The 27,338-nt window shown below is 38.8% G+C and overlaps 2 protein-coding genes across 7 annotated transcripts in view; both read right to left on the reverse strand.

The window, feature by feature from the left end:
- Positions 1–208, reverse strand: part of c1h8orf76 (chromosome 1 C8orf76 homolog) — a 30,004-nt gene extending 29,796 nt beyond the window's left edge. For 2 of the 3 annotated variants that reach the window (XM_072261307.1, XM_072261299.1), the window contains exon 1: positions 1–208. In XM_072261307.1, the coding sequence (XP_072117408.1) occupies positions 1–114 (114 nt within the window). In that variant the 5' untranslated portion in view covers positions 115–208. The other variant, XM_072261328.1, reaches the window with a different exon arrangement.
- On the reverse strand, positions 149–27,338 carry LOC140199349 (zinc fingers and homeoboxes protein 1-like). 4 transcript variants are annotated; one of them, XM_072261275.1, is made up of 3 exons: positions 26,928–27,338; positions 14,313–17,128; positions 149–214 (listed from the first exon to the last, which is right to left on the reverse strand). In XM_072261275.1, the coding sequence occupies exon 2, from the start codon at positions 17,003–17,005 to the stop codon at positions 14,327–14,329; it is 2,679 nt and encodes an 892-aa protein (XP_072117376.1). In that variant the 5' UTR covers positions 17,006–17,128; positions 26,928–27,338; the 3' UTR covers positions 149–214; positions 14,313–14,326. The 4 variants fall into 4 exon arrangements, with proteins under 4 accessions (XP_072117376.1, XP_072117355.1, XP_072117365.1 ...); XM_072261254.1 differs by lacking the exon at positions 149–214 and adding an exon at positions 6,043–8,399; XM_072261264.1 differs by lacking the exons at positions 149–214; positions 26,928–27,338 and adding exons at positions 6,043–8,399; positions 23,881–24,071.

Here is a 27,338-nt window from a genome sequence, read left to right on the forward strand (position 1 = left end):
CTCCGGCTCGCAGAATCTCGCTTTGTAACTGCCCGACTCCGATTTCTGCACCGCCTTCTTCACCCGAAACTCTTCGAAGACTGAATCCTCGAACTCGCAGCCCACATCAACCATCTTGCTCGTTGCTTACTACTGGATAAACAGTTCCTCCGGCACACAGTGGAGCAGCACAAACGTTCCGAGCCCGTCCTTATTCACTCGCCGCCCTTACAGCCTAATCAAATTGGACCACAAACCAAATTTCACTTTTTTGTAATTGTGGACGAAAAGCTATGAAGGCCATGGGTCACTGTCTTTGTTTTTCAAGCAGAACACATCAACTCCCGCAATAAACTTTCTCTGTTACTGCATTGTATTATTGTCTCTTTTTTATACTACTTACTTCGTATTTTTTCTTTGTACTTATATTTGCAACGATCTGTATGAATGGTATGCAAGACAAGATTTTTCACTGTTTCTCGGTATATGACAATGATAAACCAATTGTCCCAACATCTAAAAGTTGTGATCAGCTTATTGTACCCGTATTCGGAGGTCTGAGCTAATTTCACTCTAGAAAATTTGCAGGAACTTAAACTGAAGTAAATAAACAATCAGAATGCTGCTGGTGAACAAAAAGATGTAGTTTATTAACACTTTTTAGAGAAGGCACTCTTCCACATAGAGTAACCAGCCTGGCAAGCTGGTAATGCAGTTCAATCATAAATGAGAGAGGGCTGGAAAAAGCATGTGATAAGGGTAATTATAATGGAGACTTCAATATGCAAAGGGATGGGAACATCAGGTTGGTGTTGGAGAGGGAGTTTGTTGAATGCCTGCGAGGTGGTTTTTTTTAGAGCAGCTTGTGCCTACTTGGGGAAAGGCCATCTTTGATTGGTTGTTGTGTAACAACCCAGATCATATTAGGGAACTTAATGTGAAGGAAGCATTAGGAGGCAGTGATCTTAATATGATTGAATTCCTACTGCAACTTAAGAGGGAGAAGCACAAGTTGCATGTATCAGTATTGCAATGGAATAAAGAGAATTACAGAGGCATGAGAGAGGAGCTTGCCCAGGTGGATTGGTGGGAATACTGGCAGGGATGATGGCAGAGCAGAGACAGCTGAAGTTTCAGAAAATAGTTCACAAGGCATTGGATAGATGTGTCCCACAGAAGAACTTGTCCTCAAATGGCAGGGGTAGGCAACTGTGGCTGATGAGGGAAGTTAGGGACGGCATAAAATCCAAGGAAAGGGCATATAAGGTGGTAAAAATGAATGGGAATTTGGATGATTGGGAAGCTTTTAAATCCAACAAAAGGCAACTAAAAAGCTACAAGGGAAAAGATGAAATACAAGGGCAAACAACCAATAATATAAAGCACAATACTAAAAGTTTTTTCAGTTATATAAAGAGTAAAAGGGAGGTGAGAGTTGATATTGGACCACTGGAAAATGATACTGGTGAGGTAGTAATGGGGGACAAAGAAATGGCAGATGAACTTAATAAGTACTTTGCACCAGTCTTCACTGTGGAAGACATTAGCAGTATGCCAGAGTGTCAGGGAACAGGAGTGAGTGCCAAAGGAAAAATTGCTGGGCAAACAAAGGTCTTAAGGTGGTAAGTCACCTGGACCAGATGGACTACATCCCAGAGTATTGAGAAAGGTTGCCGAAGGGATAACGGATGCATTGGTCATGATCTTTCAAGAATCACTTGATTCTGGCATGGTCTCATAGGACTGGAAAGTTGTAAATGTCACTCCACTCTTTAAGAAGGGAGGAAGGCAAAAGAAAGGAAACTATAGGCCAGTTAGCCTAAACTCAGTGGTTGGGAAAATGTTGGAGTCTATTATTAAGGATGAGGTTTCAGGGTGCTTGGAGACTAAAAGATAAAATAAGTCAACTTCAGCATGGTTTCTGTGAAGGGAAATCTTGCCTGACAAATTTGACAGAGTTCTTCGAGGAAGTAACAAGCAGGGTGGCTAAAAGAGAGGCAGTGGATATCATTTACTTGGATTTCCAGAAGGCATTTGATAAGGTGTCACACACGGAGCTGCTTAACAAGATAAAATCCTATAGCATTACAGGAAAGGAACTGGCATGGATAGGCTGACAGGCAGGAGGCAGCGAGTAGGAATTAAGGGTTGGCTGCCAGTGACTGGTGGTGTTCTTCAAGGGTCAATAGTGGGACCACTGCTTTTCACATTGTTTGTCAATGATTTTGATAATGGAATTGATGGCTTTATGGCAAAGTTTGCAAATGATACGAAGATAAGAGAAGGGATAAGTAGTGCTGAGGAAGCAATGCAGGACTTGGGACAAATTGGAAGAATGAGCAAAAAAGATGGCAGATGGAATACAGTGTGGGAAATGTATGATAATGCATTTTGGTAAAAGGTACGATAGTGCAGACTATTATCTAAATGGTCAAACATCAAAGGTGCAGAGACTTGGGAGTCCTCATGCAAGACTCCCAGAAGGTTAATTTACAGGTTGAGTCTGTGGTAAGGAAAGCAAGAGGAACGTTAGCATTTATTTCAAGGGGAATAGAATAGAAAAGCAAAAAGATAATGCTGATCCTTTATAAGACATTAGTCAGATCACACTTTGGAGTATTGTCAACAGTTTTGGGCCCCATTTCTCAGAAAGGATGTGTTGTCATTGGAGAGAGTCCAGAGGAAGATTCCAGGAATGAAGGGGTTAACATATGAGGTTCATTTGGCAGCTTTGGGCCTGTACTCACTGGAATTTAGAAGAATGCAGGGGTGATCTCAATGAAACCTACCAAATGTTGAAAGCGATAGATAGAGTAGGTGTGGAGACATGTTTCCTATGATGAGGGTATCCAGAACTAGAGGCCACAGCCTCAAAATTGACAGGCGACCTTTTAAAACAGAGGCAAGGAGGACTTTTTTTTTTTAGCCAGAGAGTAGTGCTTTTGTGGAATGCTCTGCCACAAATTGCAGTGGAGGTGAAGTCCATGGCTATATTTAAGGCAGAAATTGATCTTTTCCTATCGGTCAGGGAACCAAAGGATATGGCAAGGAGGTAGGTATATGGGGTTGAGCTGGATCTGGCATCAGCCATGATGGAATAGCAGAGCAGACTCGATGGGCTGAATAGCCTAACTTTGCTCTGATCTCTTATGGTCTACTCTTAAAGAAAATCTGCAGGTGCTGCAAATCTAAGCAACACACACAAAATGCTGGCGGAACTCAGCAGGCCAGGCAGCATCTATGGGATGAACAAACAGTCGACACTTTGGGGTGAGACCCTTCATCAGGACTGGAGAAAAAAAAAGATGAGAAGTCAATGTAAGAAGGTGGGAGGAGGGGAGGACAAAGTACAAGGTGGTAGGTGATAGGTGAAATGAAGAGAGGGAGAGCTGGTAGAGAACTGGGAAGTCAATTGGTGTAAGAGATAAAGGGCTGAAGAAGGGGGAATCTTTATAGGAGAGGACAAGACTATGGAAGAAAGGGGAGAGCAGCACCAGAGGGAGGTGATGGACAGGTAAGAAGATAAGGTGAGAGGGAAATGGGGAAGGGGGGGCAATCACTGAAGTTCAAGAAATCAATGTTCATCAGGTTGGAGGCTACCCAGACGGAATACAAAGTGTTGCTCCCCCAACCTGGGTGTGGCTTCATTGTGGCAGAGGCAGCCATGGACTGACATGCCGTAACGGGAAGTAGAATTAAAATGGGTGGCCACCAGGAGATCCTGCTTTTTCTGGCAGATTGAACGTATGTGCTTAGCGAAAAGGTCTCCCAATCTAGATCAGGTCTCGCCGCTATATAGGAGGCCGCATCGGGTGCTCCGGATACAGTAAATTAGTCACAGCTGAAGTGTCATCTCACCTGGAAGAACTGTTTGGGGCCCTGAATGGGAATGAGGGATGTGGTGTAGGGGCATGTGTCACACTTGTTCCACTTACAAATTAAAGTGGTTGACTTTACTGAAATCACTAGAAGCCTGTAGAATCAGGGGGTAGTCAGGAATGGATAATAAATAGCCATGCTGACATTCTGTGAACAAATAAAGGTAGAAACGAGTTGACACACCAGTTGCAGCATTTAGAGCACTGAAGGAACTACCCAATAATACAAGCACTGAACCCAAAATGCAGTCTACTCCTCTATCAAGTGGGTCAAGTTATTCATTTAGACCATTTCAAAGAGCAGGGCGGTTGTCCCTGCCAAAAATCAATGAAATATCTGGGTCCTGCAATGCTCACAGATTCCCTTTCCACAGCTACTTCCCGACCTGCTGAGTGTTTTCAACACTTGCTGCTTTTGAGTCATCTTTTAATTAATAGGGAAAGATTATCCCCTAATTATCACATGGCATACCATTTGTAGACAAATAGCTAATAAAACATAGATATACCAAAGAAATGAGAATGAGCAAATTTTGTGACACATTAAATTCAATACTGAAAGCATGGGTATCCAAACAAAAAATGTAATTGGAATACTAATGGAGAGCAGTTGAGTGTCATAGAAGAAATGGCCATTTGAGTGAATCAATGAAACAAGTTTAAAGCCGGAAGAGTCTAATGATATTAATTTTTATTTTAAGGGTGTTGAGTGAAAAAGTTACACTTTCACTGGTAAATCTTGTGGTCTAAACAGGGTCCAATCAATGTTCATTTCTGTTCCTTGCACCCCAAAAGCTGTTTTTGCTGTGGATGGTGCACCAACAATCAGCATAAAGGAAATCTGGAATTTACTGCTCCAAGAAACTGAATCAAATGAGGTTGAAATTGCCAGGTTTCACTGAATTATAAAAGGACAGACCAGTGATGGATACAAATCAGTGAACATTTCAGAATGGCAGATAAGATTTGAGAGTCTGCATGACTGCAAAACATCCCTACCACTCTCTCAGTCTATGCAGAATTTTTGTTTTGTTATCTTTTAGATTGAATCACTGTGATGACAGAATACTTTCTACTTTTGTTATTAACCAAGTGTATCATCTCCATGTTATCATTTCTTAATCCTGTATTAGCATCTTTTTAAAAATATAGTTCAAGTTGAGAAACTATAGCAACACTACCCCAGCTATATTTAGTTTTGCTTGTCAGATTAACCTGACAATATTTTATTGGAGTACCACAGGCTGACTGACTTTGCAATGTAACACTTACAAGTACTTTTCAAATTCAGCCAAAGCACAGCAAGTAGCATTCCTGCCTCAGTATCAGTTTTCAGAGTTCATCACACTCTACAAGCCTGAACACAGAACATAGGCTGTGAATCTGAACTGTAGTCTTTCTTAGAAGTCATTAAGCGAGGGTTCTGTTTGCTCTCTCAGTTGGACCACTAAATATTTCATGACACCATATCAAAGAGCAGGGCAATTATCCACTGTGTGCCAATCGATATCTGTGCCATAAATCCACATTGGTTAAGGTAAACATTATTTGGTTGTCATCACGCCAGTGTTGCATGGAAGCTTGCTATTGACAAAATGACAGCCTAGTTTCCAAAAATGACACTTCACATTGGCTGAAAAGCACTTTAAACCAGAGGTCACATGATACAAATTTCATTCTCAAAAGAATAAGTATCAGCTTTCATGTTTACATAGGCTTTCATGTTTACTGTTCCATGATTTAAATTACGTGCAAAAGTTCGAGATCCGCAAATTTATCAGGGGAAGGTCGATGGCTTCACTACTACGAAAAAAAGTTCACATTGCTCAGAGAAAGCAAATAGATGACTAAAAATGCAGATTTGGAGAAAACCATCTTCACTCAATCTCAGGTATTCATATACTCTCTCTCCCCCACTTTCTGCATCTTCTACCTCCCTTCTACCCTCAATGCTTTGCCACATATTTGCAAGCTCATTCCATCTCCTTGTTCATGCAGATTTGGAGTTTTGGGGAAAAATGTAACTGTTTAAATACTAACAAAGGGAAGGGGGCACTCACCCAGATATACATTATTTCAAACATTTTCCACAAATTGCACATTAGTCAGTGAAGTCATACAAGTGTACAGTAATAAAAACTAATTTCTGCCAGTCACACAGAAAGTAGCACAAAACCCAACTCTATAAATCACAGAATGGAGGTTTATTTTGAAATGCGTAATATTCACATATTACAATCATTGCATTGTAGTCAATGGAAAATAACATCAGATCTACAAACGCAACCTTCAAGACAAAACTGCAGTAGAGCGCTAAACAGATCTCAATTTAAAAACAAAATGTGGCAATATAACAGATAAAATGTTCAAAAAAAAAAAAGCCTATACAAAATTTCCTCAAACCCTTATAATGTGCTGTTACTTGGAAACTGCCCAGAATGCTGGCTGATTGGATAGTCACAGATATTCTTAAAAACATTAAAATTCTTTTCAGATCATCTTTTACACAAGTATTACAGAGGCAATGGCTGAACAAAAGGATTACAGTGCAAACCCAAAAGGGCAAATGTGAATGTACTTTTAAGATTTGATTTTTAGACTAAATCAGGGTGCAAGGTTCACCTGTTAATGGCAATAAGAGTTCTACAAGGCATGTAACCAATGCCTTAGGCAATCCAACCCAAGCCATTGGATTACATAGCAAAAAAATGGCATTAATACTATAGTATCCTAGAAAAATAATTTTGAATGTGATGTATTAAGGCTTCCAAATTTTTGATTAAAAATGTAGCTCTGAGACTTAAAAAGATGCTTAATTATTTTTCTACAATTTTGATAGGAGATAGTAGTACCATTTCGAGTTCCGTTTTGAAGAACACTGCATGGGTCTGCTTATTTTGCAAATCATTCATTATTATAGTGATCATTGTTAACATCTTTAAAAACATATCTTTAAGATGACTAGCTCTGTGCAAATTAAAACCTGCAGCACTTGCAAGCCAGAATGAGCATTGGCCTAACAAGTTAGCACTTCCCCAAAGGTGTTTGGATAAATAAGCCGCACAGTAATGTATAACAATAAGTCTTTGCCAAATTTAAATATTAACATGTTGTTTGTGTACTTTAAACCTCAAAACTTGACCAAGGTAAAGTCCTTTTTTATGATAAATTTAGACGTATTTTGCCATAATCCTTCATGAGTTTCAAACTGTCAACGGGAAAAACTTAAACTGCTTTTGGGAATTACTAATACAAGTCCAAATACTGCTATGACTTGAGTGTGCCAGAGGTTAGACAGCCAAAGTTATAATCTAATAATGATCAAACTGAAGAATCTAGTATACAGTACTTGTATAATAACCATGCAAAATTCCTTTTGCATAATAAAACTGTGCAGTCACCAGCCATTACTGTAACCATGATTAAAATTTGTATAGAAGTAGAAAATATCTAAAACTAAGTACATATTGACTGGGTTAATTCACCATTAGTGCTTTATAGTTTTCATAAACTTTCAGAAAGTAATCTAAACTATAAGTAATAAAATGAGCGAGCACAACTGGTCACTTTTTTCACAAGTAAGACTAACTGCAAATAACTATGGTGGTGAATTGCTAACTAAAAATAAAAGCATACTAATCAACTCGAATGTTTATTCTCACAGTACACATACTCAAAAATACAATAAATAGCGTGAAAAATTAGAACTGGACATTGATTTTCTTCAAACCACAGTTTGCAACCCCCTTAATGTTTATAATATTTAAATACTATATATATTATATAAATGTAGTACTGTATATATAGAAGCAGCATTTTCCTAATTTCAGCATACAAAATGACTTGCAGAAGATACTGAAAAATACTAGCAAATGGAATATGGCTTCTGAAGAAAGTAATTATGGAAAACAATTCTGCTGGTTTTATCTACACCTACAATAAGTGTCAATTCAAGTAGCTATGAAAGATTAAATTATAAAGTTAACCAAGTGATTTTACCAATGCATATACAAATGCACCATGCATAATTAAGTCACAAATATAGGAGTTTATACTTCTTTACTGGCAAGCAGTTATCAGCATTTTAAGCAAATGCTGAAATATAATTTGATTGCTCAAGATTTACTTGCACTGCCAGTATCCGAGGAAGGCAAATTACTATATCACAGTGGCAAACTATGCGGACAATATCAAGAGCCTGCATGAGAAAAATATGGTAGCCAAATCTAAAGAAAAATTGTGCTCAAAGATATCTCAAAAAATTAAACCTCAGTAAAAAGGTAGTAAAATCCCGAACTGTACAAATCTGACCCAGAACAATAGCTATGTACAAAAGTCCTTTTAGCTGCAGTAATAAAACTTTGGCAATGTGGAAGTGATTTTAAAAAGCCTTTACTTTACTGACAAATAAAATGTGTTGTGCATGGATATTTCTTTATAGACATAATCTTGCAGCTCAAAGAGGATAACCATAATTGCGGATTCTCTGAATTGGTTCTTTATCCCAAGTGTCCACTGAAGACTTCCACATATTTGCTGTTCCTAAGGAATAAAAGTAAGCCTATTAGGAAATATATAAACTGTCTTCTAAAGCTCCGCTGCTGATTCAGTAGCTGTTCCACAATGTAGCATTTTCATTAGTTTCAAGATTGTTGCAGGTTATAAATATCAATCTAAATATTCAATTTTGTAGATATAAAGATATTTAATGGAACAGACTATTTTACTTTGCTATCAAAAATTCCCTCCATTATATTTTTTTTCTTTACATTTAATCAACCCAAGTACCTTTGTGGCCATTTTGGTTCATCTGTGTTATTAGAAGGGTTTAAAAAAACTACTTCCTTTCTATCACTAAGAGACAAAGAAATACAAGATAAAAAATACAAAATAATACAGCAATAAACTGAATCCACGTGTCAATTAAGATGGTTCTACATAATTAATATGCACAATCACATAACCTACTGACCCTTTAGATTCTTTCAAATGGGAAGAGGAGGCAATGCTAAAGTCACAATTATAGCATTGAACAGATGAAGAGGTTATTTCTGTAAAATACTAGACAGGAATAGAAAAACATAGAAACTTTTACAACTTCACAGTCAAACTACAAGTCTAAACTAACAAAATAAAATTCTTTAGAGCACCTGATGAATTTGGTGCACCCATACATTCAAGAAGACCAGTGCTCTCACCACAGTGGTATACTTTTAAGACAGTGAACATCTATCTTTCAAGGGAGAACTCAAGACAAGATCCATTCCAGTGTAAGAACTAATGATGAATACAAATGTACACAAGTGAATTTGTATTCATTCAGTTTACATTATGTTGCAAGAACATGCACATAGAAAGTTGCCTCCAAGCTTTTTTAAAAAACTGTCAAATTGTGGATTTTCTGACATATACTTTAGATTACCCAATTTTTTAAATTTAGATGATATTTTGGAAAACTCTCTCCTTTTAAAATATTTTACCTCAATTTCTTATAAAGACCTTTCAATATGAAGAGTTTTGACAATAAGAGCTGTCATCATTTATATTTAAGTTGTGTTTAGAACTAATAGATTGTATCTATTTCAGGAAAGGCTCCAAGAATAAGCCAGGAAATTATAGGCCAGAGAGTCTGACAACAGTAGTGGGTAAATCATTGGAAAGTATTCCAAGGGACTGGATACAAGTATTTGGATTAACAGGGAGTGATTAGGGATAGCCAATATAGCTTTCTGCATGGTAGGTTGTCTCTAACCAATCTTACTGAATATTTAAAGAGATTACCAAGGAAGTTGATGAAGGAATGGCAGTAGATGTTGTCTAATGTGGACTTCAGCTAGCCCTCTGACAAAGTCCCACATGGGAGGCTGGTCAAGGCAGTTCGGTTGCTTGGCATTCAGGACACGATCGGTCATTGTATTCGATACCAACTTCACAGGAGAAGCCAGAGAGTGGTAGTAGATGGTAGCCTCTCAAACTGGAGGCTTGCTATTAGTGGTGTGACATAGGGGTCAGTGCAGTATGTCACCTATATCAACCAAATGAATGATAATGTGGTAAACTGGATCAACAAACATGTGGATGGCACCAAGTTTTGGGGGCTTAGTGGACTGAGAGGAAAGCTATCAAAACTTGCAGCAGGACCTAGACCAGTGGAAGAATCGGTTGAAAAATGGCGGATGGAATTTGCTACAGTGAACAGTAGAGCACTGAGGAGTCTGGTAGAACAGAGGGATCTGGGAATACAGATCCATAATTTCTTGAAAGAAGGTGAATAGTGTCATAAAGAGAGCTTTTGGCATAATGGCCTTCACAAATCAAAGTATTGAGCACAGGAGTTGGGATGTTACGCTGAAATTGTACAACATTGGTGACACCAAATTTGAAGTATTGTGTACAGACCACCTACCAACAACAAATTATATCAATAAGATTGCAGGAGTACAGAGAAAATTTACAAGGATGTTGTCAGGATTTGAGGACCTGAGTTATAGGGAAATGTTAAATAGGTTAGGACTTCATTCCCTGGAGCGTAGGGGAATAAGGGGAGGCTTTTGATAGAGGTATACTACTTTATGAGGGGAATAAATAGGATTAATGCAAGTAGGAATTTTCCACTGAGGTTGGGTGACTTTAGATCTAGAGGTCATAAATTAAGAGTGAAAGGTGAAATATTCAAAAGAACTAGAGGGAGAACTTTTTCCACTCAAGAGGGTGATGCATATGTAGAATGAGCAACCACAGAAAGTGGTGAATGCAGGTTTGATTTCAACATTTAAGAGAAGATTGGATAAAGTACACAGTGCCATGGTAGTAGTTAGTGCAACACCATTACAGCTCAGGGCATCAGAGTACAGAGTCCAATTCAGACATCGTCTGTAAGGAGTTTGTAAATTCTCCCCCACAATCCATGGTTTCCTTCGGGTGCTCCGGTTTCCTTTCGCAGTCCAAAGACATACCGGTTAGCAGGTTAGTAGCTCATTATAAATTATCCTGTGATTAGGCTAGGTTTGAATGGGTGGGTTGCTGGGAAGTGCGACTCATTAGGCTTGTTCCACACTATCTCTAAATAAATAACAAATACACGAACAGAAGGGTTATGGAGGGCTATGGTCCATGGGCTAGGCATAACAACAATTTAGCATGGAATAAATGGGCTGAAGGGTCTGTTCCTATGCTGTTGTACTCTATACCTATTGAAATTTTCGGATATAATACAACCAAGTGTTAATGGATTCAATATACAAATTAAGATTTTAGATCACTTAATTACAAACAAAATTCTAATAAAATACAGTGGATTCCAGTTAATTGGGAGAGTCACTTAATAATAACTAATCAAGAAAACAGCTGGGATTCTCTGTTTATTTGGGACACTGTGCCACCTAATTGAGACAGGAGACTGTTGTCAAACAGTTTCTAACTATCTTCAGACGTGTGCACTTGTCTAGCTATTAGACACACCACCATGCTCAGGGTGAACAGTTTTTAAATAGGGTCAGATGCGTGCACTTGCGTTCAAAAAGAGGTGATTTTTGTCATTGACAAGGCCTCCATTGGTCAGTGTCGACTACAGATATCTTGATATGAAAGCCAGGGCAGTACAATATAGAGAGAAAGCTGTAGCCCATGTAGCAGCTGATAAATCCAAAGGAATGACAGAGACCGATATAGGTTGGCACCAGCGACGTTGAACTCAACATAGGGTGTCTCAGGAACTCCAGCTCTAAATTTTTCCTCTGTGTTTACCCCTGAAGCCTTCCACATGACTGGGTACAGCCACAAGGAAATCAGAGTTGTTGTTGTTTTTTTAAGGCTGGCATAGCCTGAGGGGGTAGAGGGAATAAGCTCTCTACCTATTGAATGTTCCCAATGGTGTGCATCTCAAATAGCCCTTGATGACCAAGTCCAGCTCCTGGCCTTCACCTGTGGCTTAGCTACCAAGCCCAAATGAAGCTTTTCCACTGACAGGAGAAGGGGCAAAGATGGATTACCGGCACCTTAAAACCAATTGCATCGGGTAGATAGGACTCAGCTGTTGGCAGCTCATCTAGTAGAAAGAAAACTGGCACTGATAGTTGGCGAGAAATAAGCAGTAAGACAATTCAGAACTGCCTTGATCACTGCAGTTTCAAGCATACAGGCTTGGAGCTGCCAAAACCAGCCAGAGGTGAAAATGAGACGGTTGCACTACTTGAACAAATTAGGAATTACAAAGAATTTGAAGGTATCGACAATCATTTTAAATGTTCCATTGAAAATGAAGATTTGGAGGATGCAATTATCGATAGCATTGTATGAATGCATTAAGTTCAAGGTAAAATTATCAGAGTACATACATGTCACCACATACAACCCAACATTCTTTTTCTGTGAATATCTTAGAAAATCTATAGAACAGTAACTGTAAAGAAGATCAATTAACAAACTGTGCAAATGTAAATAACTAGCAATAATAACAAGCATGAAATAACAAGTTTAAAAAGTCCTTAAAGTAAGACCATCAGTTGTGGGAGCACCAAAAGTAGAATGAATGTAGTTATTCCTTTTGTCAAACCCGATGGTTGAGGAGTAGTAACTGTTCTTGAACCTGGTGATGCAAGCCTGAGGTACTTGTACCTTTACCTGATGGCAGCAGTGAGAAAAGAGCATGGCCTGGGTGGTGAAGACACTAAGTTCAATGGATGAATTCCTTCGTCGATGTCAATTAGGAACAAATTCAGTTTTACAGTACTGTAGTAGTATCAATAATGTTATAATTTGTTTCTGTATTTAATTTAATACTTAACTTGTTACTCAATTAAATGGTAGTGTGATATTTTTATAGGTTTTTAGCCATTTCCATGAAACTTCAGCTAATTGAGGCAAAATGTGTCCCAATTAACTAAAATCTCTACACATGTTGGAAACTCGTCAGAGCATTTCTAGAAAGGCCCACCAACTGACATAGATGTAAAGGGTTTTCCATAAACAAGAAATGGATTAAAAGGAGAGAAAGAAGGGAATATCAGAAATAAGGGTTACCTGGAATGGGAAAATTCAATGTTCGTGCCATTAGGTTGTGGACTACCCAGGTAAAATAGGAGCATTTTACCTGGCAACTCATTTTTAATTCTCAATAGAGAAGAACCAGTTAAATATTTAAACAACATAAAGACACAAAGAATCTAACTTTAGCATTCAACAAGTGGAATTGGATAAACATTTTCAAAACCTACTTTGTGTTTCACAAATGCATTAACTATAACCATTTTGACTGGTTTGAGGGTAACAGCTAAAAACAAATTATAGATCAATTTTCCAAATAATCAATTAAGAATAAAAATGAGGATTTAATATAATTAAAATTAAATCAAAATGGCAAGCAATTAAGTAATATTTAAATTAATTTTTAACATAGATATTAAAATATTTACTCATGATTAGAATTACTAGAGGTTCCCTATTAATCCAGGTACTTCTTACGCATCCGTTAGTCTCATAAGACCATGGATTTGTACCTTGGAAGGTTTCCAGGGCGCAGGCCTGGGCAAGGTTGTATGGAAGACTGACAGTTGCCCATGCTGCAAGTTTCCCTTCTCCACGCCACCAATGTTGTCCAAGGGAAGGGCACTAGGGCTGATACAGCTTGGCACCGGTGTCGTCGCAGAGCAATGTGTGGTTTAGTGCCTCGCTCAAGGACACAACATGCTGCCTCAGCTGAGGCTCGAACTAGCGACCTTCAGATCACTAGACTGACGCCTTAACCACTTGGCCACGCGCCAACACCATTTTTCATTTTTAATAGTCCAGGTACTATTAAAGTATTATTTATCAAAATCTTGATACATAGCCCAATAAAGTACAAAATCAAAATTATACACTGTGGCATAATTAATTACATACACTTCCTATTACTCAATGGAAATATCTAATAATTTCAGGGACAGTTTTTTAAAAAAAAATCAAATGTATGAAACAAAACATAATCCTGTAAGATATTAAAGTGAATTGAAATCATGAACATCACCTCAGACTACTAATGGTATAGAACCATAAAATAGGCTAGATATATCCTCTACATCAGCCACACTTCGGTACATATTACAGGCTACCATCAAAAGACTTAATTTAATTCAATTGTCAAACAACAATCTTCCTTTATCAACATAGATGTGCTAAACTGCTTAAACACATCATTAGAATAGACAATTCTAATGCTAAGATCAAACTCTACCAGGTTGATAAATACGAGAGATTCTGCAGATGCTGGAAATCTTGAACAACACACACAAAATGCTGTAGGAACCCAGCAAGTCAGACAGCATCTATGGAAGGAAACAGATGGGTCCCAATGAAGGGTCTTGGGATGAAACATAAACTGTTTATTCCACTCAACTGATACTGCCTGACCTGCTCAGTTCCTCAATGTTGATGTGTTCTTGGAAACAAATGTAAAAGGTTACCTCTACTACTCACATTTTACAGGTTACTTAGAATTCATCGTCTGGTTCAGTTACTTCATTTCGCTTTTGTGAAGGAGGCTTCCACACGTCACTGCTGCCACTTCCATCAGAGGCATCATCTTCATTTTCTTCAGCAGCCCAATCTTCTTCCTCTTCAAGTGGCTCATTTTTCTCATCTTCACCAGGGTATTGTCCATCCGAGTTATTGCTCTCTGAAACAACACCTTCTGCTTGCCTTTGTACAAACCATCCTCTGATGCTTTCATAACTCATATGTGATCTTGCCACAAGATCATCAAGGTCCTCTTCATTTAAATATTTGTGTTTCAAATAGTATTGTTCAAGTACATTTTGACCTGAAGCAGCAAGTCCCAAAGATGCTTTGTTTGACGGTGTTTCACTCCAATTGTGAGATCTTCCATTTCCTCTGTACCTTCCTCTTCCTCGTGGTCTACCTCTCGATCTACCTCTACCTTTATACTTTCTGAAGGAAATGTGGCTTTGTCCATTTTGACTGTCCACATTACCACTTTGATAATAATAGTACCATTTCAAGTTACCATTTTTCCAAGCATACCTTGTATCTCCAAACCAACTTACTATATCAGTTCTGGCCAGTCCACTGTCTGCAGCTAATTGGTCATATTCCTCAGGGGATGGCCATTGTGTGCGGACAAATGCACTTTTAAGCAAATGTAGCTGCTCTGGAGTTTTCTTATACAGTCTACTAGCAGCACCAGCCATTACTTTTGGTATTGCTAAGCCACTAGCCAAGGATGTAGCATGAACTTGCCCATAATGTGATTTGGTGCGCCCTTCTTCAGAGTCCTTGTGCTTGACTTCAACCTCCCCATCGATTACCTTTCCACTCTCATTTTTATCTTCTGAATATTTAACTTTCCTTCTCTCACAAAACCAGACATCAATCTCCCGCCTGGTGAGTTTTGTGTCAGTCCTTAGCTTGTTAATCTCATCATCGGTGGGAAATGGATTAGAAAGAAAGCTCTCTTCAAGGATTTGAAGCTGCTCTGTACTTTTCTCTTTAAACTTCTGGGGAGTGAAATCCGGAAAGGCATGCCACCCATGTCTGCGCTGCTGGTTTATTACAAGGGATTCAGAAGTCGTTGTGTCATCACCCGAATCCAAAATTATGGTGTTGGTGACTTCAGCAATGTTAATGCTTTGATTACTTTTTGAATTCCTATGATTATACCTTGTGTCACTGAACCACTTCTTGATGTCACCTCTTGAGAGGCCTGTTACTTGTATAATTCGAGCAATCTCTGCATCACTGGGAAACGCATTTCTATTAAAGCTAGCCTTTAGCTCTGTCAGTTGCTCTTTTGTCTTTTTGAGGCGGACACTGTAGGGATCAGTGCCCGAGGCAGAATTAAGGGAACCTCCTTGTGAAGCAAGTTGAGGAAGCTGAGAGTTGTTTGGCCTTTTCGCTTCTGGACCTACCTCACTTACCTGCGTTCTGCGTTTTGGCCACTGCATTTGATTTGTAACTCCAGCAACAGTAACAGTGACAGGAGAATTCCCAGCAACCACATTTGTACTGGTAACCTGGGCCAAGACAATGCCTGGCTGACCAACTATCTGACAAGGCTGGAGGATTTGTTGCAATCCATTAGATGTTGAAATCTGTGCTGGTATGACTGTAATTGTTTGTGGTATAGTGTGCACAGTTCCATTAAACAGTTTTTTTTTGGCATCTTCCACCTCCTCTGGGGTCCAGCTGATACCATGTTTAAGCCGTTGAGCAGTAAACCAGATTTTAATTTGTTCCTCCGTATATTTTGTCTGAGTTTTTAGTGTTACAACTTCTGAATGTGTAGGATAGGGGAATTTGTTGAAGGAGTTCACTAGGTGAGTATTTACATCCATATTAGTGTTATAAGTTGGAATGCTGTTTAAAGGAATCATAACTTTTGGAATTAAATTAGAATTTGGAGGTGGTATTAATTGACTCATACCTGCTGAATCAATTATTACACCATTTGTTTCTTGGTTAATGCAAAGTCCACCGGTACTGGTAGATCCCAAAGCTGAGTTGCTTCCCACAGATTCATCATTGTTTTCTTGTCTAGCAGCGAATTCATCCACCAAACTTGGAGACAGAGAGATTCTTTTGGTCTCAATTTTATGTTTTATCTTCATGATTGGTGTCTTACTTATTGATATTCCTGTTAAAGCAGCTTCAGTGTTTTCTGCCTGATCTTCATTTGTAGGAATCCCATTACTGTTGCATTCTTCAACAGTCTGTTCAAAGACAGTTTGATTATTGTGCTTCACCATTTTAAGTTTAAAATTTATTTCACCTGAATGATATCTAGCATTATGGTCATTAAGAGTATCATACTTTTTGGTCATAAAATTACATTCCACGCAGAAGTAGGATGGATTGAGAATAACATTTGGGTGCTTTGAGTCAACATGTACTGTAAATTTATTTAAGTCCTGTGTTTCAAAAGTACAATATTTACATTCATAGCCTCCTTCTAGTTTTCTGATTTGATTATCTTGTATTTCCTTTTCTGAAATAGTCTCATCATCAACTACAGTACCATCTGCTGTCAAACTCTCATCAGAAATATCTGGAGGAAGGTCATCATCATGTGTAATCAGATCCAGATCTTGGTTCTGGTCCAGACTTTCATTTGCAGGGACCATACAAGGAACTTTAGACTTCCTTTTGCTGGCCATGGTCAGTGGTGAAAAGTGGATTGGTTTCTCAGAAAATGTTAATGCCACTGCAGGTTGATCTATCTTCAGGATTATCTCTTAGGTTCCACCCCGCAGGCAGTAGCTCTATCACAGTGCATTCATCTATAGATTAAAAAAATAATAAAATGTTACTTCAGGACTACAAAAGCTACTTACTTCTCAACAGTAAATCCATTATTTAATAAGCATCACTGAAGCATTAACTAAATAAAGAACACTGGCCCCAATGTTAGCAGAGTTTCTACAGCAAGACAGTAAAAGCCACACACTTAACTATACAATAGACCAATTTCACCTTATATATGCTCAATTCTAATTGGAATTCATCACCAAAGGAGCAGATCAAGACTACATGCAGCAAGACATAGATAGTATTCAGGCATAGACTGGGAAGTGGCACAGTATTTGCAGTATGATAGTGGAAGGCAATGATGATCTTGAAATGGAAAGTCTAGCCACTTCCTTTGATACAATGGTACAAATCAATACTGTGTGTGTCACATTGATCAAAAAAAAGTTGAGCAAATCACATAAATACTGGTGGCTGAAAATCAAAGTAATTGCAGAAGCTGTAAATCTGAAATGAAAACAATTACTGGAAACATTCTGGAGGTAAGGTAGCATCTGTGGAAGGAGAAACAGTTAATCTTTCATGTTTCTCTGACGAAGGGCCATGGAGCTGAAACATTGATTCTCCTTCCACAGATGCGGCTCAGCCTTCCAAGTGTTTTCATCACTTTTTGCTTTAAGAAAAAAACCAAATACTGTTGCTACTTAGCAAGTAAGAGGCAGTTTATGCTATGGCATCAATCTCACCCTTCAATTCCCTAAAATGCATAAAAGCAAGAAAAGGGAGTATGAGGGAATGCTTGCCAGGATGACCATCTCTTATAACCCAACGTCACTGAAGACAAAGTAGCTCTATCCATTACTCCGGCCACATGTACATTACAAAATGTAAAACAATTTTTGCCAAGCCAGCTCTGACAGAACCCATGACGACTATGAGACGAAGGACAAGGTTAGTAGCAAACAGAAGCACCACCACCTGCAGATTTCAATCCAAGTCAGACTTATCCTCATGGAAAAAAAAATTACTCTTTCATGGAAGCTAGGTCTAAATCTTGAAACACTATTCAATAGCTGTGTGGGAGCACTGGAAAAACTGCTGCATTTCAAATTGATAACCCACAACCAACTTTCTAAAGGCCAATTAATGTGGTAGTTAAGTATGCATCAAAGGAATAAGACGGAGCAAGATTAGCGGAGTGTTGACAAGTAATAGTTTCCCCCAATGACAGTGGTGGGAGTTTGGAGCTCACTCTCTACAAGTACAATGGAAGCAGAAGCCCTCAATTAAAAAAATGAGTGAAAAATACACGAGGCACCAGAATCTCCAAAAGCTGGAAAATAAAATTAGACTGGATGTATTTTTATTTGGTCTTTCACACACGACAGGCCAAATAACTTCCTTTATAGGGCAATAATCTTTAAACCTAATTGTGCGAGAAGAAATGCAAACAAACTCTCTCCCAGTTTCCAACAGTCAACTATCCAAAATATAGGCACTGAAAATCCCATGACTCTATTAACCCATCCTTTCTGTTAATGGGGCCCAATATAAAATCTTATTTAGCTGGTCATTTGAACATTCATGATTTTCTTTTGACGTTTGAAATCTCTCATCTGACAACTGCAGGGTAAGCAGAGGACCATTCCCTTCCAACTGGGGGGGGGGGGGGGGGAAAGGATTTTGCCAATAGGCAATAGATCTTTACCATCTGTGAACCTTCATTGCTACTTTTCATACAAGCTGTGGTAACGCCATTGCCCCAGCACACCACCACATAGAATATTGTACTGCCGACAACAGACTGGTAGAATATGTGAAGGAGAGACCTGTATACTCCAAAGGACCTCTGTCTCCTCAGGAAGTAGAGGTGACTCTGGCCCTTCTTGTACACAGCCTCTGTGTTAGTGCTCCACTCAAGTCTGTCGTCCAGGTGCACCTCCAGGTACTTGTAGATCATCATAGCATCAGAATGCCTGTTGTCAAAAATCTATATCCTAGCTAAATCATCACTCAAGGAAAAAAAATAAGTTGAGAAAAATATTTTTGTTTTAATGAAAACTAAATGGCAAAAGCTGCAGAACAAAGTAATCAATGAACCAATTATCTTCCAACTAGAACTTTTTCCCCATACAAAATTATCCTCAACCTCACAATAATTATGTCTATTCGTAAAATCAGAATTCATGAATATTTGGTGCTAAATATACCAACATTAATAAATAAAACGGATACTGTGTGTTGACTTTGTTGCATCCGGTTTTTCATGGATTCTCTTGTTTCTTTGCATTTACTGTGAAGACCCACATGAATGGTAGTGTAGTGGTTAGCATGACACTATTACAGCTTGGAGTTCAATTCTGGCGTCCTTTGCACATCCTCCCCCATGAAATGTGTCGGTTTTCCCTAGGTACTCTGCTTTACTTTCACAGTCCAAGGACATACCAGGTAGGTTAACTGGTCATTGTAAATTGTCCCATGATTAGGTTAGGGTTAAGTGTGGTTTGTCAGGGGTTGCCTGGGCAGCATAGCTCAAAGGGCCAGAGAGGCTTACTCCACGCTGCCTCTCTAAATAAACAAGATTTAAAAATGAATCTCAGTGTAGTACATGGTTACGTACATGTATTTTGAAAATAAATTTACTTTGAATTTTTGAGCTACGTCATGCAAGTAACATCACAATTTGTAATACATCTATTTTTTAAACACACCAATTTTACAAATTCAGAGAAGAGGACAAGACATTGAATTGAAATAATATAACAACATCAGCTGGAGTGACCAGACTTGGTTTTACTAGCTGAAGCAGTCTTGAGAAACTAGGACTCGACAATGAAGTGAATAATGTATAGTTCAGATCACATAATATAATAATTCAGATCACATGGCTTCAAAATTTTATTCCCTATTCTACAATCTGGATCACAGGCATTTGTTCTACAGCGAAAAATCTGGGATTTTGGTTTAGGCATACAGCTAAGACTAGAAAGTCACATTAAATCAGGGGTTCCCAACCTTGCTTATGTCATGGACTGCTACCAAAAACTGAGGGGCCTGTGGGAACTTCTGCAAGGTATATAGTCTTCAAAAAAAAAAAAAAAAAAAAAAAAAAAACAAGTTTCTGCCTTTGGGGCAACACTAACTAAATTTAAGTAACATGCATACTTGGATTTGCAAGTCCAGATAATGAAAAAGTATTCTGATTCACAATTCTTTAAAAGCAAATTTATTTTTAACCAATATGAAAATACAGAAAGGCTTTCTTTTTAGGCACCACATTCTCGATCATATTTTGAATATGGCTTCTATTTGACAAAGATGCCTGCGCTCTCACACAGAGAGACACGAACACAAAAAGACAGACTGGACAGGGAAGACCCACACACATAGGAATAACAATACCACATGCTGTTAAGTTGGTGGACCAGCAGCTAGAGTTCTGGACCACTGATCCAAAGACAGGAGCTTGAATCTCACTATCAGTAGATGCAGAATTTAAATTCAACTAACTCAATAAATCTGGAATTAAAAAAAAATTTTCTCAAAGATGTCCGGCAGAGTTTGAAGTTAACATAAAGCAACAGCCTCTGATACAACCCAAAAGGAGCATGAGCTAAAGGTGCACCAAAAAAAAAATCGGTCATGTACTAGCAGGAATGGTACATGTGAATATTCGATTTGTATGCAAATTAGGTATGACAATCAAGGGAAAGAACTTGGGCAGATAGCAAATCTAATCACATTGTCAGAAAGTGCCAATGAGTTAAAAGTTCAGATTATTATTACAACTGTAAAGAAAAAAATACTTCCCAATTTTGTTTCTTAATGACCCAACTCCAATTTTTAATTACACACAGCTGAATCCTTTTAACTTTTTAAGGTGAATATCTTTAGAAAATATCAGGCAGGTGACATGACTAGGTAATCTATTTCTGTAATGTGGGATGAGGAATAAATGGTGGTTTAGACACCACAGAGCTTTCACTTCTGAGAATAGCTTTTTTTTTTAAAAATACACAGAGTAACAGATGCTTGGAATAGGCTGCTAAAGGTAATCGTGGAAGCAGATACATTACTGGTTTTTCAGAGGCTGTTGGACATTTGAATACACAGGTAATGGAGGGATCCGCACCATGTGCAGGGAGAAAAGATTCAGTTTGCTTTGGCAATATAATCACCACAGACATTGTGGGCCAAATGGCTAGTTCCTCTGCAATACTGTTCCGAGAGTCTAGAGTCATAGGCACTTTCAGTTTTACAAAATGAGCCGTAGTTTAATATTGTTTGAAAGATGACACTTCCAACAGTATTTCAGCACCATATAGTGAGTGAAGTATCAGGCTAGAGAGATTTTAAAATCTTTTCTAATGTTGATAGTCATTGTGATAGATGTAAAACTGAGATAGCTACACTGGCTACATATGTTTTGGTCTTGTTCTATATTGGAACAGTTCTGGAAGTCGGTTTTTTCAACAATTTCTAAAGCACTTAAAATTAATTTACAACCTAATAAATTAACTGTGCTTTTTGGAATAATTCCTCAAAATATTCATGGTATTTCCGTGTCTGACCAACATGTTATTGCATTTATTACATTGACAGCTAGGAGGGCCATTTTGTTGAAGTGGAAGGATACCTCAGCTCCCACTTTGTCACAATGGTTCTCTCAAGTGATGCTATGTCTTAGTTTGGAGAAAATTAGAAGTTGAACCTTTATTTGATTTTGAGAAAAGATGGGGCTCATTTGCTCGTTATTATCATTTGAGTTAATTGATATAATTTTTCCACGATCTAATGGTAAATTTTTTAGTATATTTTCTTTTCTTGCTGGCGGTTTGATGTTTATTTTTAGAAGCTTTTTGTATGACGCATGACTCCGGGGTTGTACACCTAATAGGTTTTTTTCCCTCACTTTTCTGCTTAGTAGGTTTTTTTGTTATCACAAAATTTTTTTTCAATCTTTAAGATAATGTTTTTTTTTTGAGGCATTGTAAGTGTTGTTACTTCAATGTACTCACGTTATTTTTCCTGTATAATATAACAATAAAAAGATTTGAAAAGAAAGAAAGAAAGAAAGAAAGAAGTATCAGGCTGGAAAACTGATCAAGAGTAAGAGTTCCAAAACCTCTGCAGACAGGTAACAGATACGTCAAGCTTCACAATCTGACAAAAGGGAAGCACGGACAGTTCAGATGAAGGGTCTTGACCCAAAATGTCAACTGTCAATTTCCCTCAACAGTTGCTGCTTGACCCACTGAGTTCCTCCAACATCTTGCTTGTTGTTCATGATCTGGCAAAAGCTTGTGGAATGTGCAGCCCACACTTCCACAACGTTGGTGGCACTGGTTATATGCACATGTTGCTCAAGAAAGATTAATGACCATGCATTTTTTAGAAAGCAAAGAACATCATCTCTCTATCCCTCAGAGTGGTCAATGACGGCCTCAGCTCATTTCTTTTGAATGCTGTGGTAAAGCAATGGACACGTCAAAGAATCTTTGTACAAAATTAATTCCAAAATGCATCTGTAAGAAAGAGTAAAGTTACCAAAATGCATTCATAGTCTGAAGGGCACCCACGTTGCAATACTTTTGAAAAAATGCAACACCCATTTAACTATAATACTTAGACCCAAAAGTAAATTTTTTTTGACTTGCTGACCAAGGTAAGGATTAAATTTGAGCTCAAATGAATTTTAATTCTAACTTACCTAAGGTTTCAGTAAATGAATTCTCATAAATGTACATCACGATTGTAAGTCAACTCCAACAGGAGGATTGCATTATGTGACATCTACATCTGTGCAGGTACCACAGAGTTCACCAGCATATGCCTAATAACAGCACAATACTTTGAATTATATTTTGGAGCAATAACATTCAAATATAGCCAGGTAATAAGTTTCATGGGGACAGGTAAGAGTAGCGAGGAAGCTAAAATCTTCCCATACAATGGAATTTTATCTTACCCTATAGGGTAAATTTCATAACAGGAAAAAACATCTGTCTGTTTTTAATCTGTTCTGTAAAATGCATTCATTAGTTCTAAACAGAATGTTTTTCTTTTAAATACTTTACTTCTCAATTTTTTGGTCAAGAACATAGCAGTCCAGTGAGTCATGAGAACTCAAGAGCCCAAAGCAGATTACTCACAAGTTATTAAGATTTTCCCCCAGTAGATCAAATACTGTATGGCCCAGCTCCCTAATCAGCAATGCCCATTACTTTAAGATCATGATAAAAATGTTAACTTTAAGGACATTAAGAAAAACTCACTTAATTTGTAACTCAGAATGAAATGCAGTTAATTTGACTTTGAATGCCTTGTGCAGAGTTTGCTGCTACCACAAAACCGAGAACGAGGTGGGATACCTGAAGTTGTACATTCACAGTGCCCAAATCCAGCAAACAATAAACTCCAGCCTCAGTTCTAAGAACAGGATATGAAGTTCCAATCATAAAAGGTAGAGGATTGATATTGAAAATAAAACTATAGCAGAAAATTTTGCTTGGCCTCGCAGTTAAAATTGAACATGGGACTTACTTATTACAGTCCCACTGACTTCATGATAAGCACATGGGAAAAAGAGGGTTTCTAGCAGAAGTTTTTAAAAAAATTGAGCTTGGGTATCACTACAAAAGTAGTAAACTCATTATAGGATGACTCAAATAAGTTCCTTTGGCATTTATTTCACAAGTCAACAGAATTAGAAGAGCAATCTGATCTCTTGCGTATTGATATTTGAGGCCATCTCTGACTCAAGACTTTGCTGAAGAAACAGTACCTCAAAAGCTCCCTTCCAGCCACTTTTCTGAGTGCAGTGATCAGTGCGCCTACTCCCAACGATAACACGTCGCATATTGATATTCTATTCATAAGAGTAAAATAGATCTATGCAAATGAGGCCAACTCAAAGCTTTGCTGCCCTCTAGGATTTTTTTTTAAAAAGTTTCAATTCAGTATCAAGTTGTTCTTGAAATATTAATACTACAAAGAAAAAGTTCAGCCTGATGAAGATCATCACTGCCTTGAAGCAGCAGATCAAATCAGCTGCTATACTACAAGGTAAAAAAACAGGATCTTAATCAATTGCTCCCAGCATGCTTTGAGAACATGATTACATTTCCTGGGAAGCGAACGTACATAAACAGAAATGAATGGTTAACCAAAACAACACACACAAAATGCAGAAGGAACTCAACAGACCAGGTACCATCCATAGAAAAGAGTAAACCGTCATCGTTTCGAGCCAAGACCCTTCATCAGGACTGGGAAAAAAGATGAGACGTTGACTCATTTTATGCATGCTACTTGGATTTCAAGCATCTGCAAATTTCCTCGTCTGAATGGCTAACTCAACCATTAGAGCATGGCGATATTGAAAGTGACATGGTCACAATGCAGACATGTTGAAACGCAGCAAACACAACCCCTATCAGGATCCGCACTATGCTGGAGGTCAAGATTTGTTTCTCTGAAAAATGGGTGAGGTTTTGCTGAATTTTGGCTTTCTTTCAAACCTAGAATTTCTTTGCACTATAAAACCATCATTAGTAGTAACTGAAAATTTCAGGTAGGAAAACAAATTACCATGATGCACATGTCTCTACTGTACTACCCACCTCAGTTACCAATGAAATTATCAGCAGGAGTAAAACTGCACATTTAATTCAAGAGATTACATTAAAGAAAATAGGAGAAAAGGGATGAATAACAGGATGGTATTTTGAAGGCATGTTTCTTGGTAGATCATTGGAATTTTCAAGCAACAGTCTGAATTAAATGTAGCTTTAGTTCTCGACATTTCCAGTTTACTAAATTTATCATTTGCAAAGAAAATTCAAGGCATTTTCAAAGTTGTTTTAAATGAATCCTCCACTAAAAGTTCTCTTACATTCAGCCTTGCTGCAAAGTGTTCTCATTCAAGGCTACATTCTGAGGTTGCAAATACATCCTGTCCTTGTTGATTTCTAATGCTTCTTATTCAGTCATAGCTGATCCCATTTGCCCTCGTTCAAATCTATTCTCCTGCTTTTCTCGTTACTACAAGCTGATTCCTGCAAAAATTCCCGTCCTCTAAAACCACCTCTTTCCTTAAGTCTTTAATCTTCAAAAATATTACAAGGAGTAAAGGGGACAATGGAGAGTACAAATAGGCAAAGCTGAACAAACTCATTATTATTGCAGAAGACAAAATTGTGAAACTGAGTGAAAACATGGAAACAGAAAATATGGAGTGTTGAGCAGGGAAAGGAACTAAGGGAATTCAAATGTCAACAAATCTGTTTTGGAACTTCACCGCTTAGTTGCGGTCTACTTTGGCATATAGTAGTTGATAAAATGTTTGCAATACTCCTGACTTACCATGGTCTCTACTTGTGCAATTACATCTTATTTCCCAATATCAGTTCACTTTTGAAAATTTAAGTAGGTAAATATTTTTAAAAAAATCTTCAGAACAATTAAGCTTGAAGAGTCCTGACATGAGGGCGTAAATAACCATTTGCCCATATTAATATTCATTCCTGTTTATGAAATGCAGTGTTAAAAAGTGCATCTAATTTAAATTTTCATGTGAAAAGTTTATTGAAGCATGCCTTCAGAAAACGAGATAAAACATGCAGCAATTTTACATTTTAAAATGATGCCAAAGTATTACTCTTCCCTCCTTAAACAAAAAGGACCTCTACAGTCACAACACTTCTGACTTTACAGTTTCAGTTATTTCCTAGCTTACACCCAAAGGTTCAGAAGCAAGTTTTAACACAATTCAGAAACAAACGCCACGGCAACTTTACGACACAGCAAGGTACTTTTACTAATTAATGCTGACATGCCAAAATACGTTGCACAAACATGACAACTACAGACAATGACTTCCACACTGTGCTATGTCAGAAGCAAGTTCCGTTAAAACCTGATACCAAGCCAGAATTAGAAATGGTAGCACCAAAAGCCTGAGAGGAAGGCTTTAAAAGATTTGCCGTTGCCGTTTTGTAATGCATTCATGACAGCAATGCCCCGAGCTGGTGGCATCCCTCAGTAATGACAGAATGTTAGCTCCCTCTGGTCAATTAAGACCACCTGCCTCACTTGGGGCAAATTAAGCCCCCTATGCACCTTTATCCTCCACAACTGTCGTTACAAGATGAGTTAGAGAGAAGAAACAAAGAAAAGATACTTCCCCCAAAGGCACCGTCCCGCAGCCTCCATACTGAGCGGTATTACGATGCAGCAGGGAACACACAGGGCACCCACCTGAAAGAGGGAGGGAGGGAGGGAGGGAGGGAAGGAAGGAGGTCAGGGGTCGCGCGCAGTCCCGTTCCCACCCTACCCCACCCCCGCCAACCAATAGGAGTCGGCAGTGGGCGGAGGGCGGCAAGAGCGGGGCGCGCCTCTGGCTAGGCCCCTTTTGTCCTGCCCGTGCGTCTTCCACCGACAGCTGAACACGCGAGGCAGGGCGCCTGATTGGTGCGCGCGGAGGGAGAAAGACGCTGAGTGGTGCGCATGGCACAGAACAACACCGGGGAAAGGGCGCTGATTCGTGCGCGCGGGCGAGAGACGGCTCAGAGGATGTTGATTGGTGCACGCTGCGCAGGGAAAGGCGTTGATTGGTGTTTCCGGCGCGGTGCGGAGAGCACTGATTGGTCCGCACATTGTCTAACGGTCAGCACCAGTCTTAGTGGGGGGGGGTCGGTTCTATGACGCGTCGATGCTGGATGGAGAGATGGGGAACAGTGGGTTGCGGCCTCCCGCCGGCTCCTCAGTGTTGAGTGGAACTGATACCGATGGAAATAGCGGCACTTCCTATACCACCGCCGGCCGCCTCACCTTCCCCTTCTTCCGCCCTTTAGATGACGGAACCGGCCAGCTGGAGTGGCTCACGACGAACCGTTTGATATTAACCCGGTTAATTAATCCACCGATTTATTTTATCAGAGGGACGACGCCCGACGCGTTGACGTAATCGGCTCGCATCTGACGATTCCACCGTAAACCATTCTTTACGACAGCCGCAGGCAGATCAGCTCTGGTGATAGTCCTTCTGAGGTAAGAGGCGCCACCCTCATCACAATATTGCCTGTCACTGCATTTTTGTGTTAGTAGACAACGTGGACGCCTTAAAAAAACGATGTACTGGAGGAACTCCGTGTCGAGCAGTGTCTATGGATGGTGAACGATGATGGTTATCGTTTCGGGACCTTCAGCGAAGAATCCGTACAGCTTCAGGGACTCGAGCAG

The sequence above is a fragment of the Mobula birostris genome, chromosome 1 (assembly GCF_030028105.1).
Source record: "Mobula birostris isolate sMobBir1 chromosome 1, sMobBir1.hap1, whole genome shotgun sequence".
Lineage (NCBI taxonomy): Eukaryota > Metazoa > Chordata > Chondrichthyes > Myliobatiformes > Myliobatidae > Mobula > Mobula birostris.

Bases quoted from the DNA above. Each gene is read 5' to 3' on its own strand.
- LOC140199349 (XM_072261275.1), bottom strand. From the start codon at position 17,005: ATGGCCAGCAAAAGGAAGTCTAAAGTTCCTTGTATGGTCCCTGCAAAT.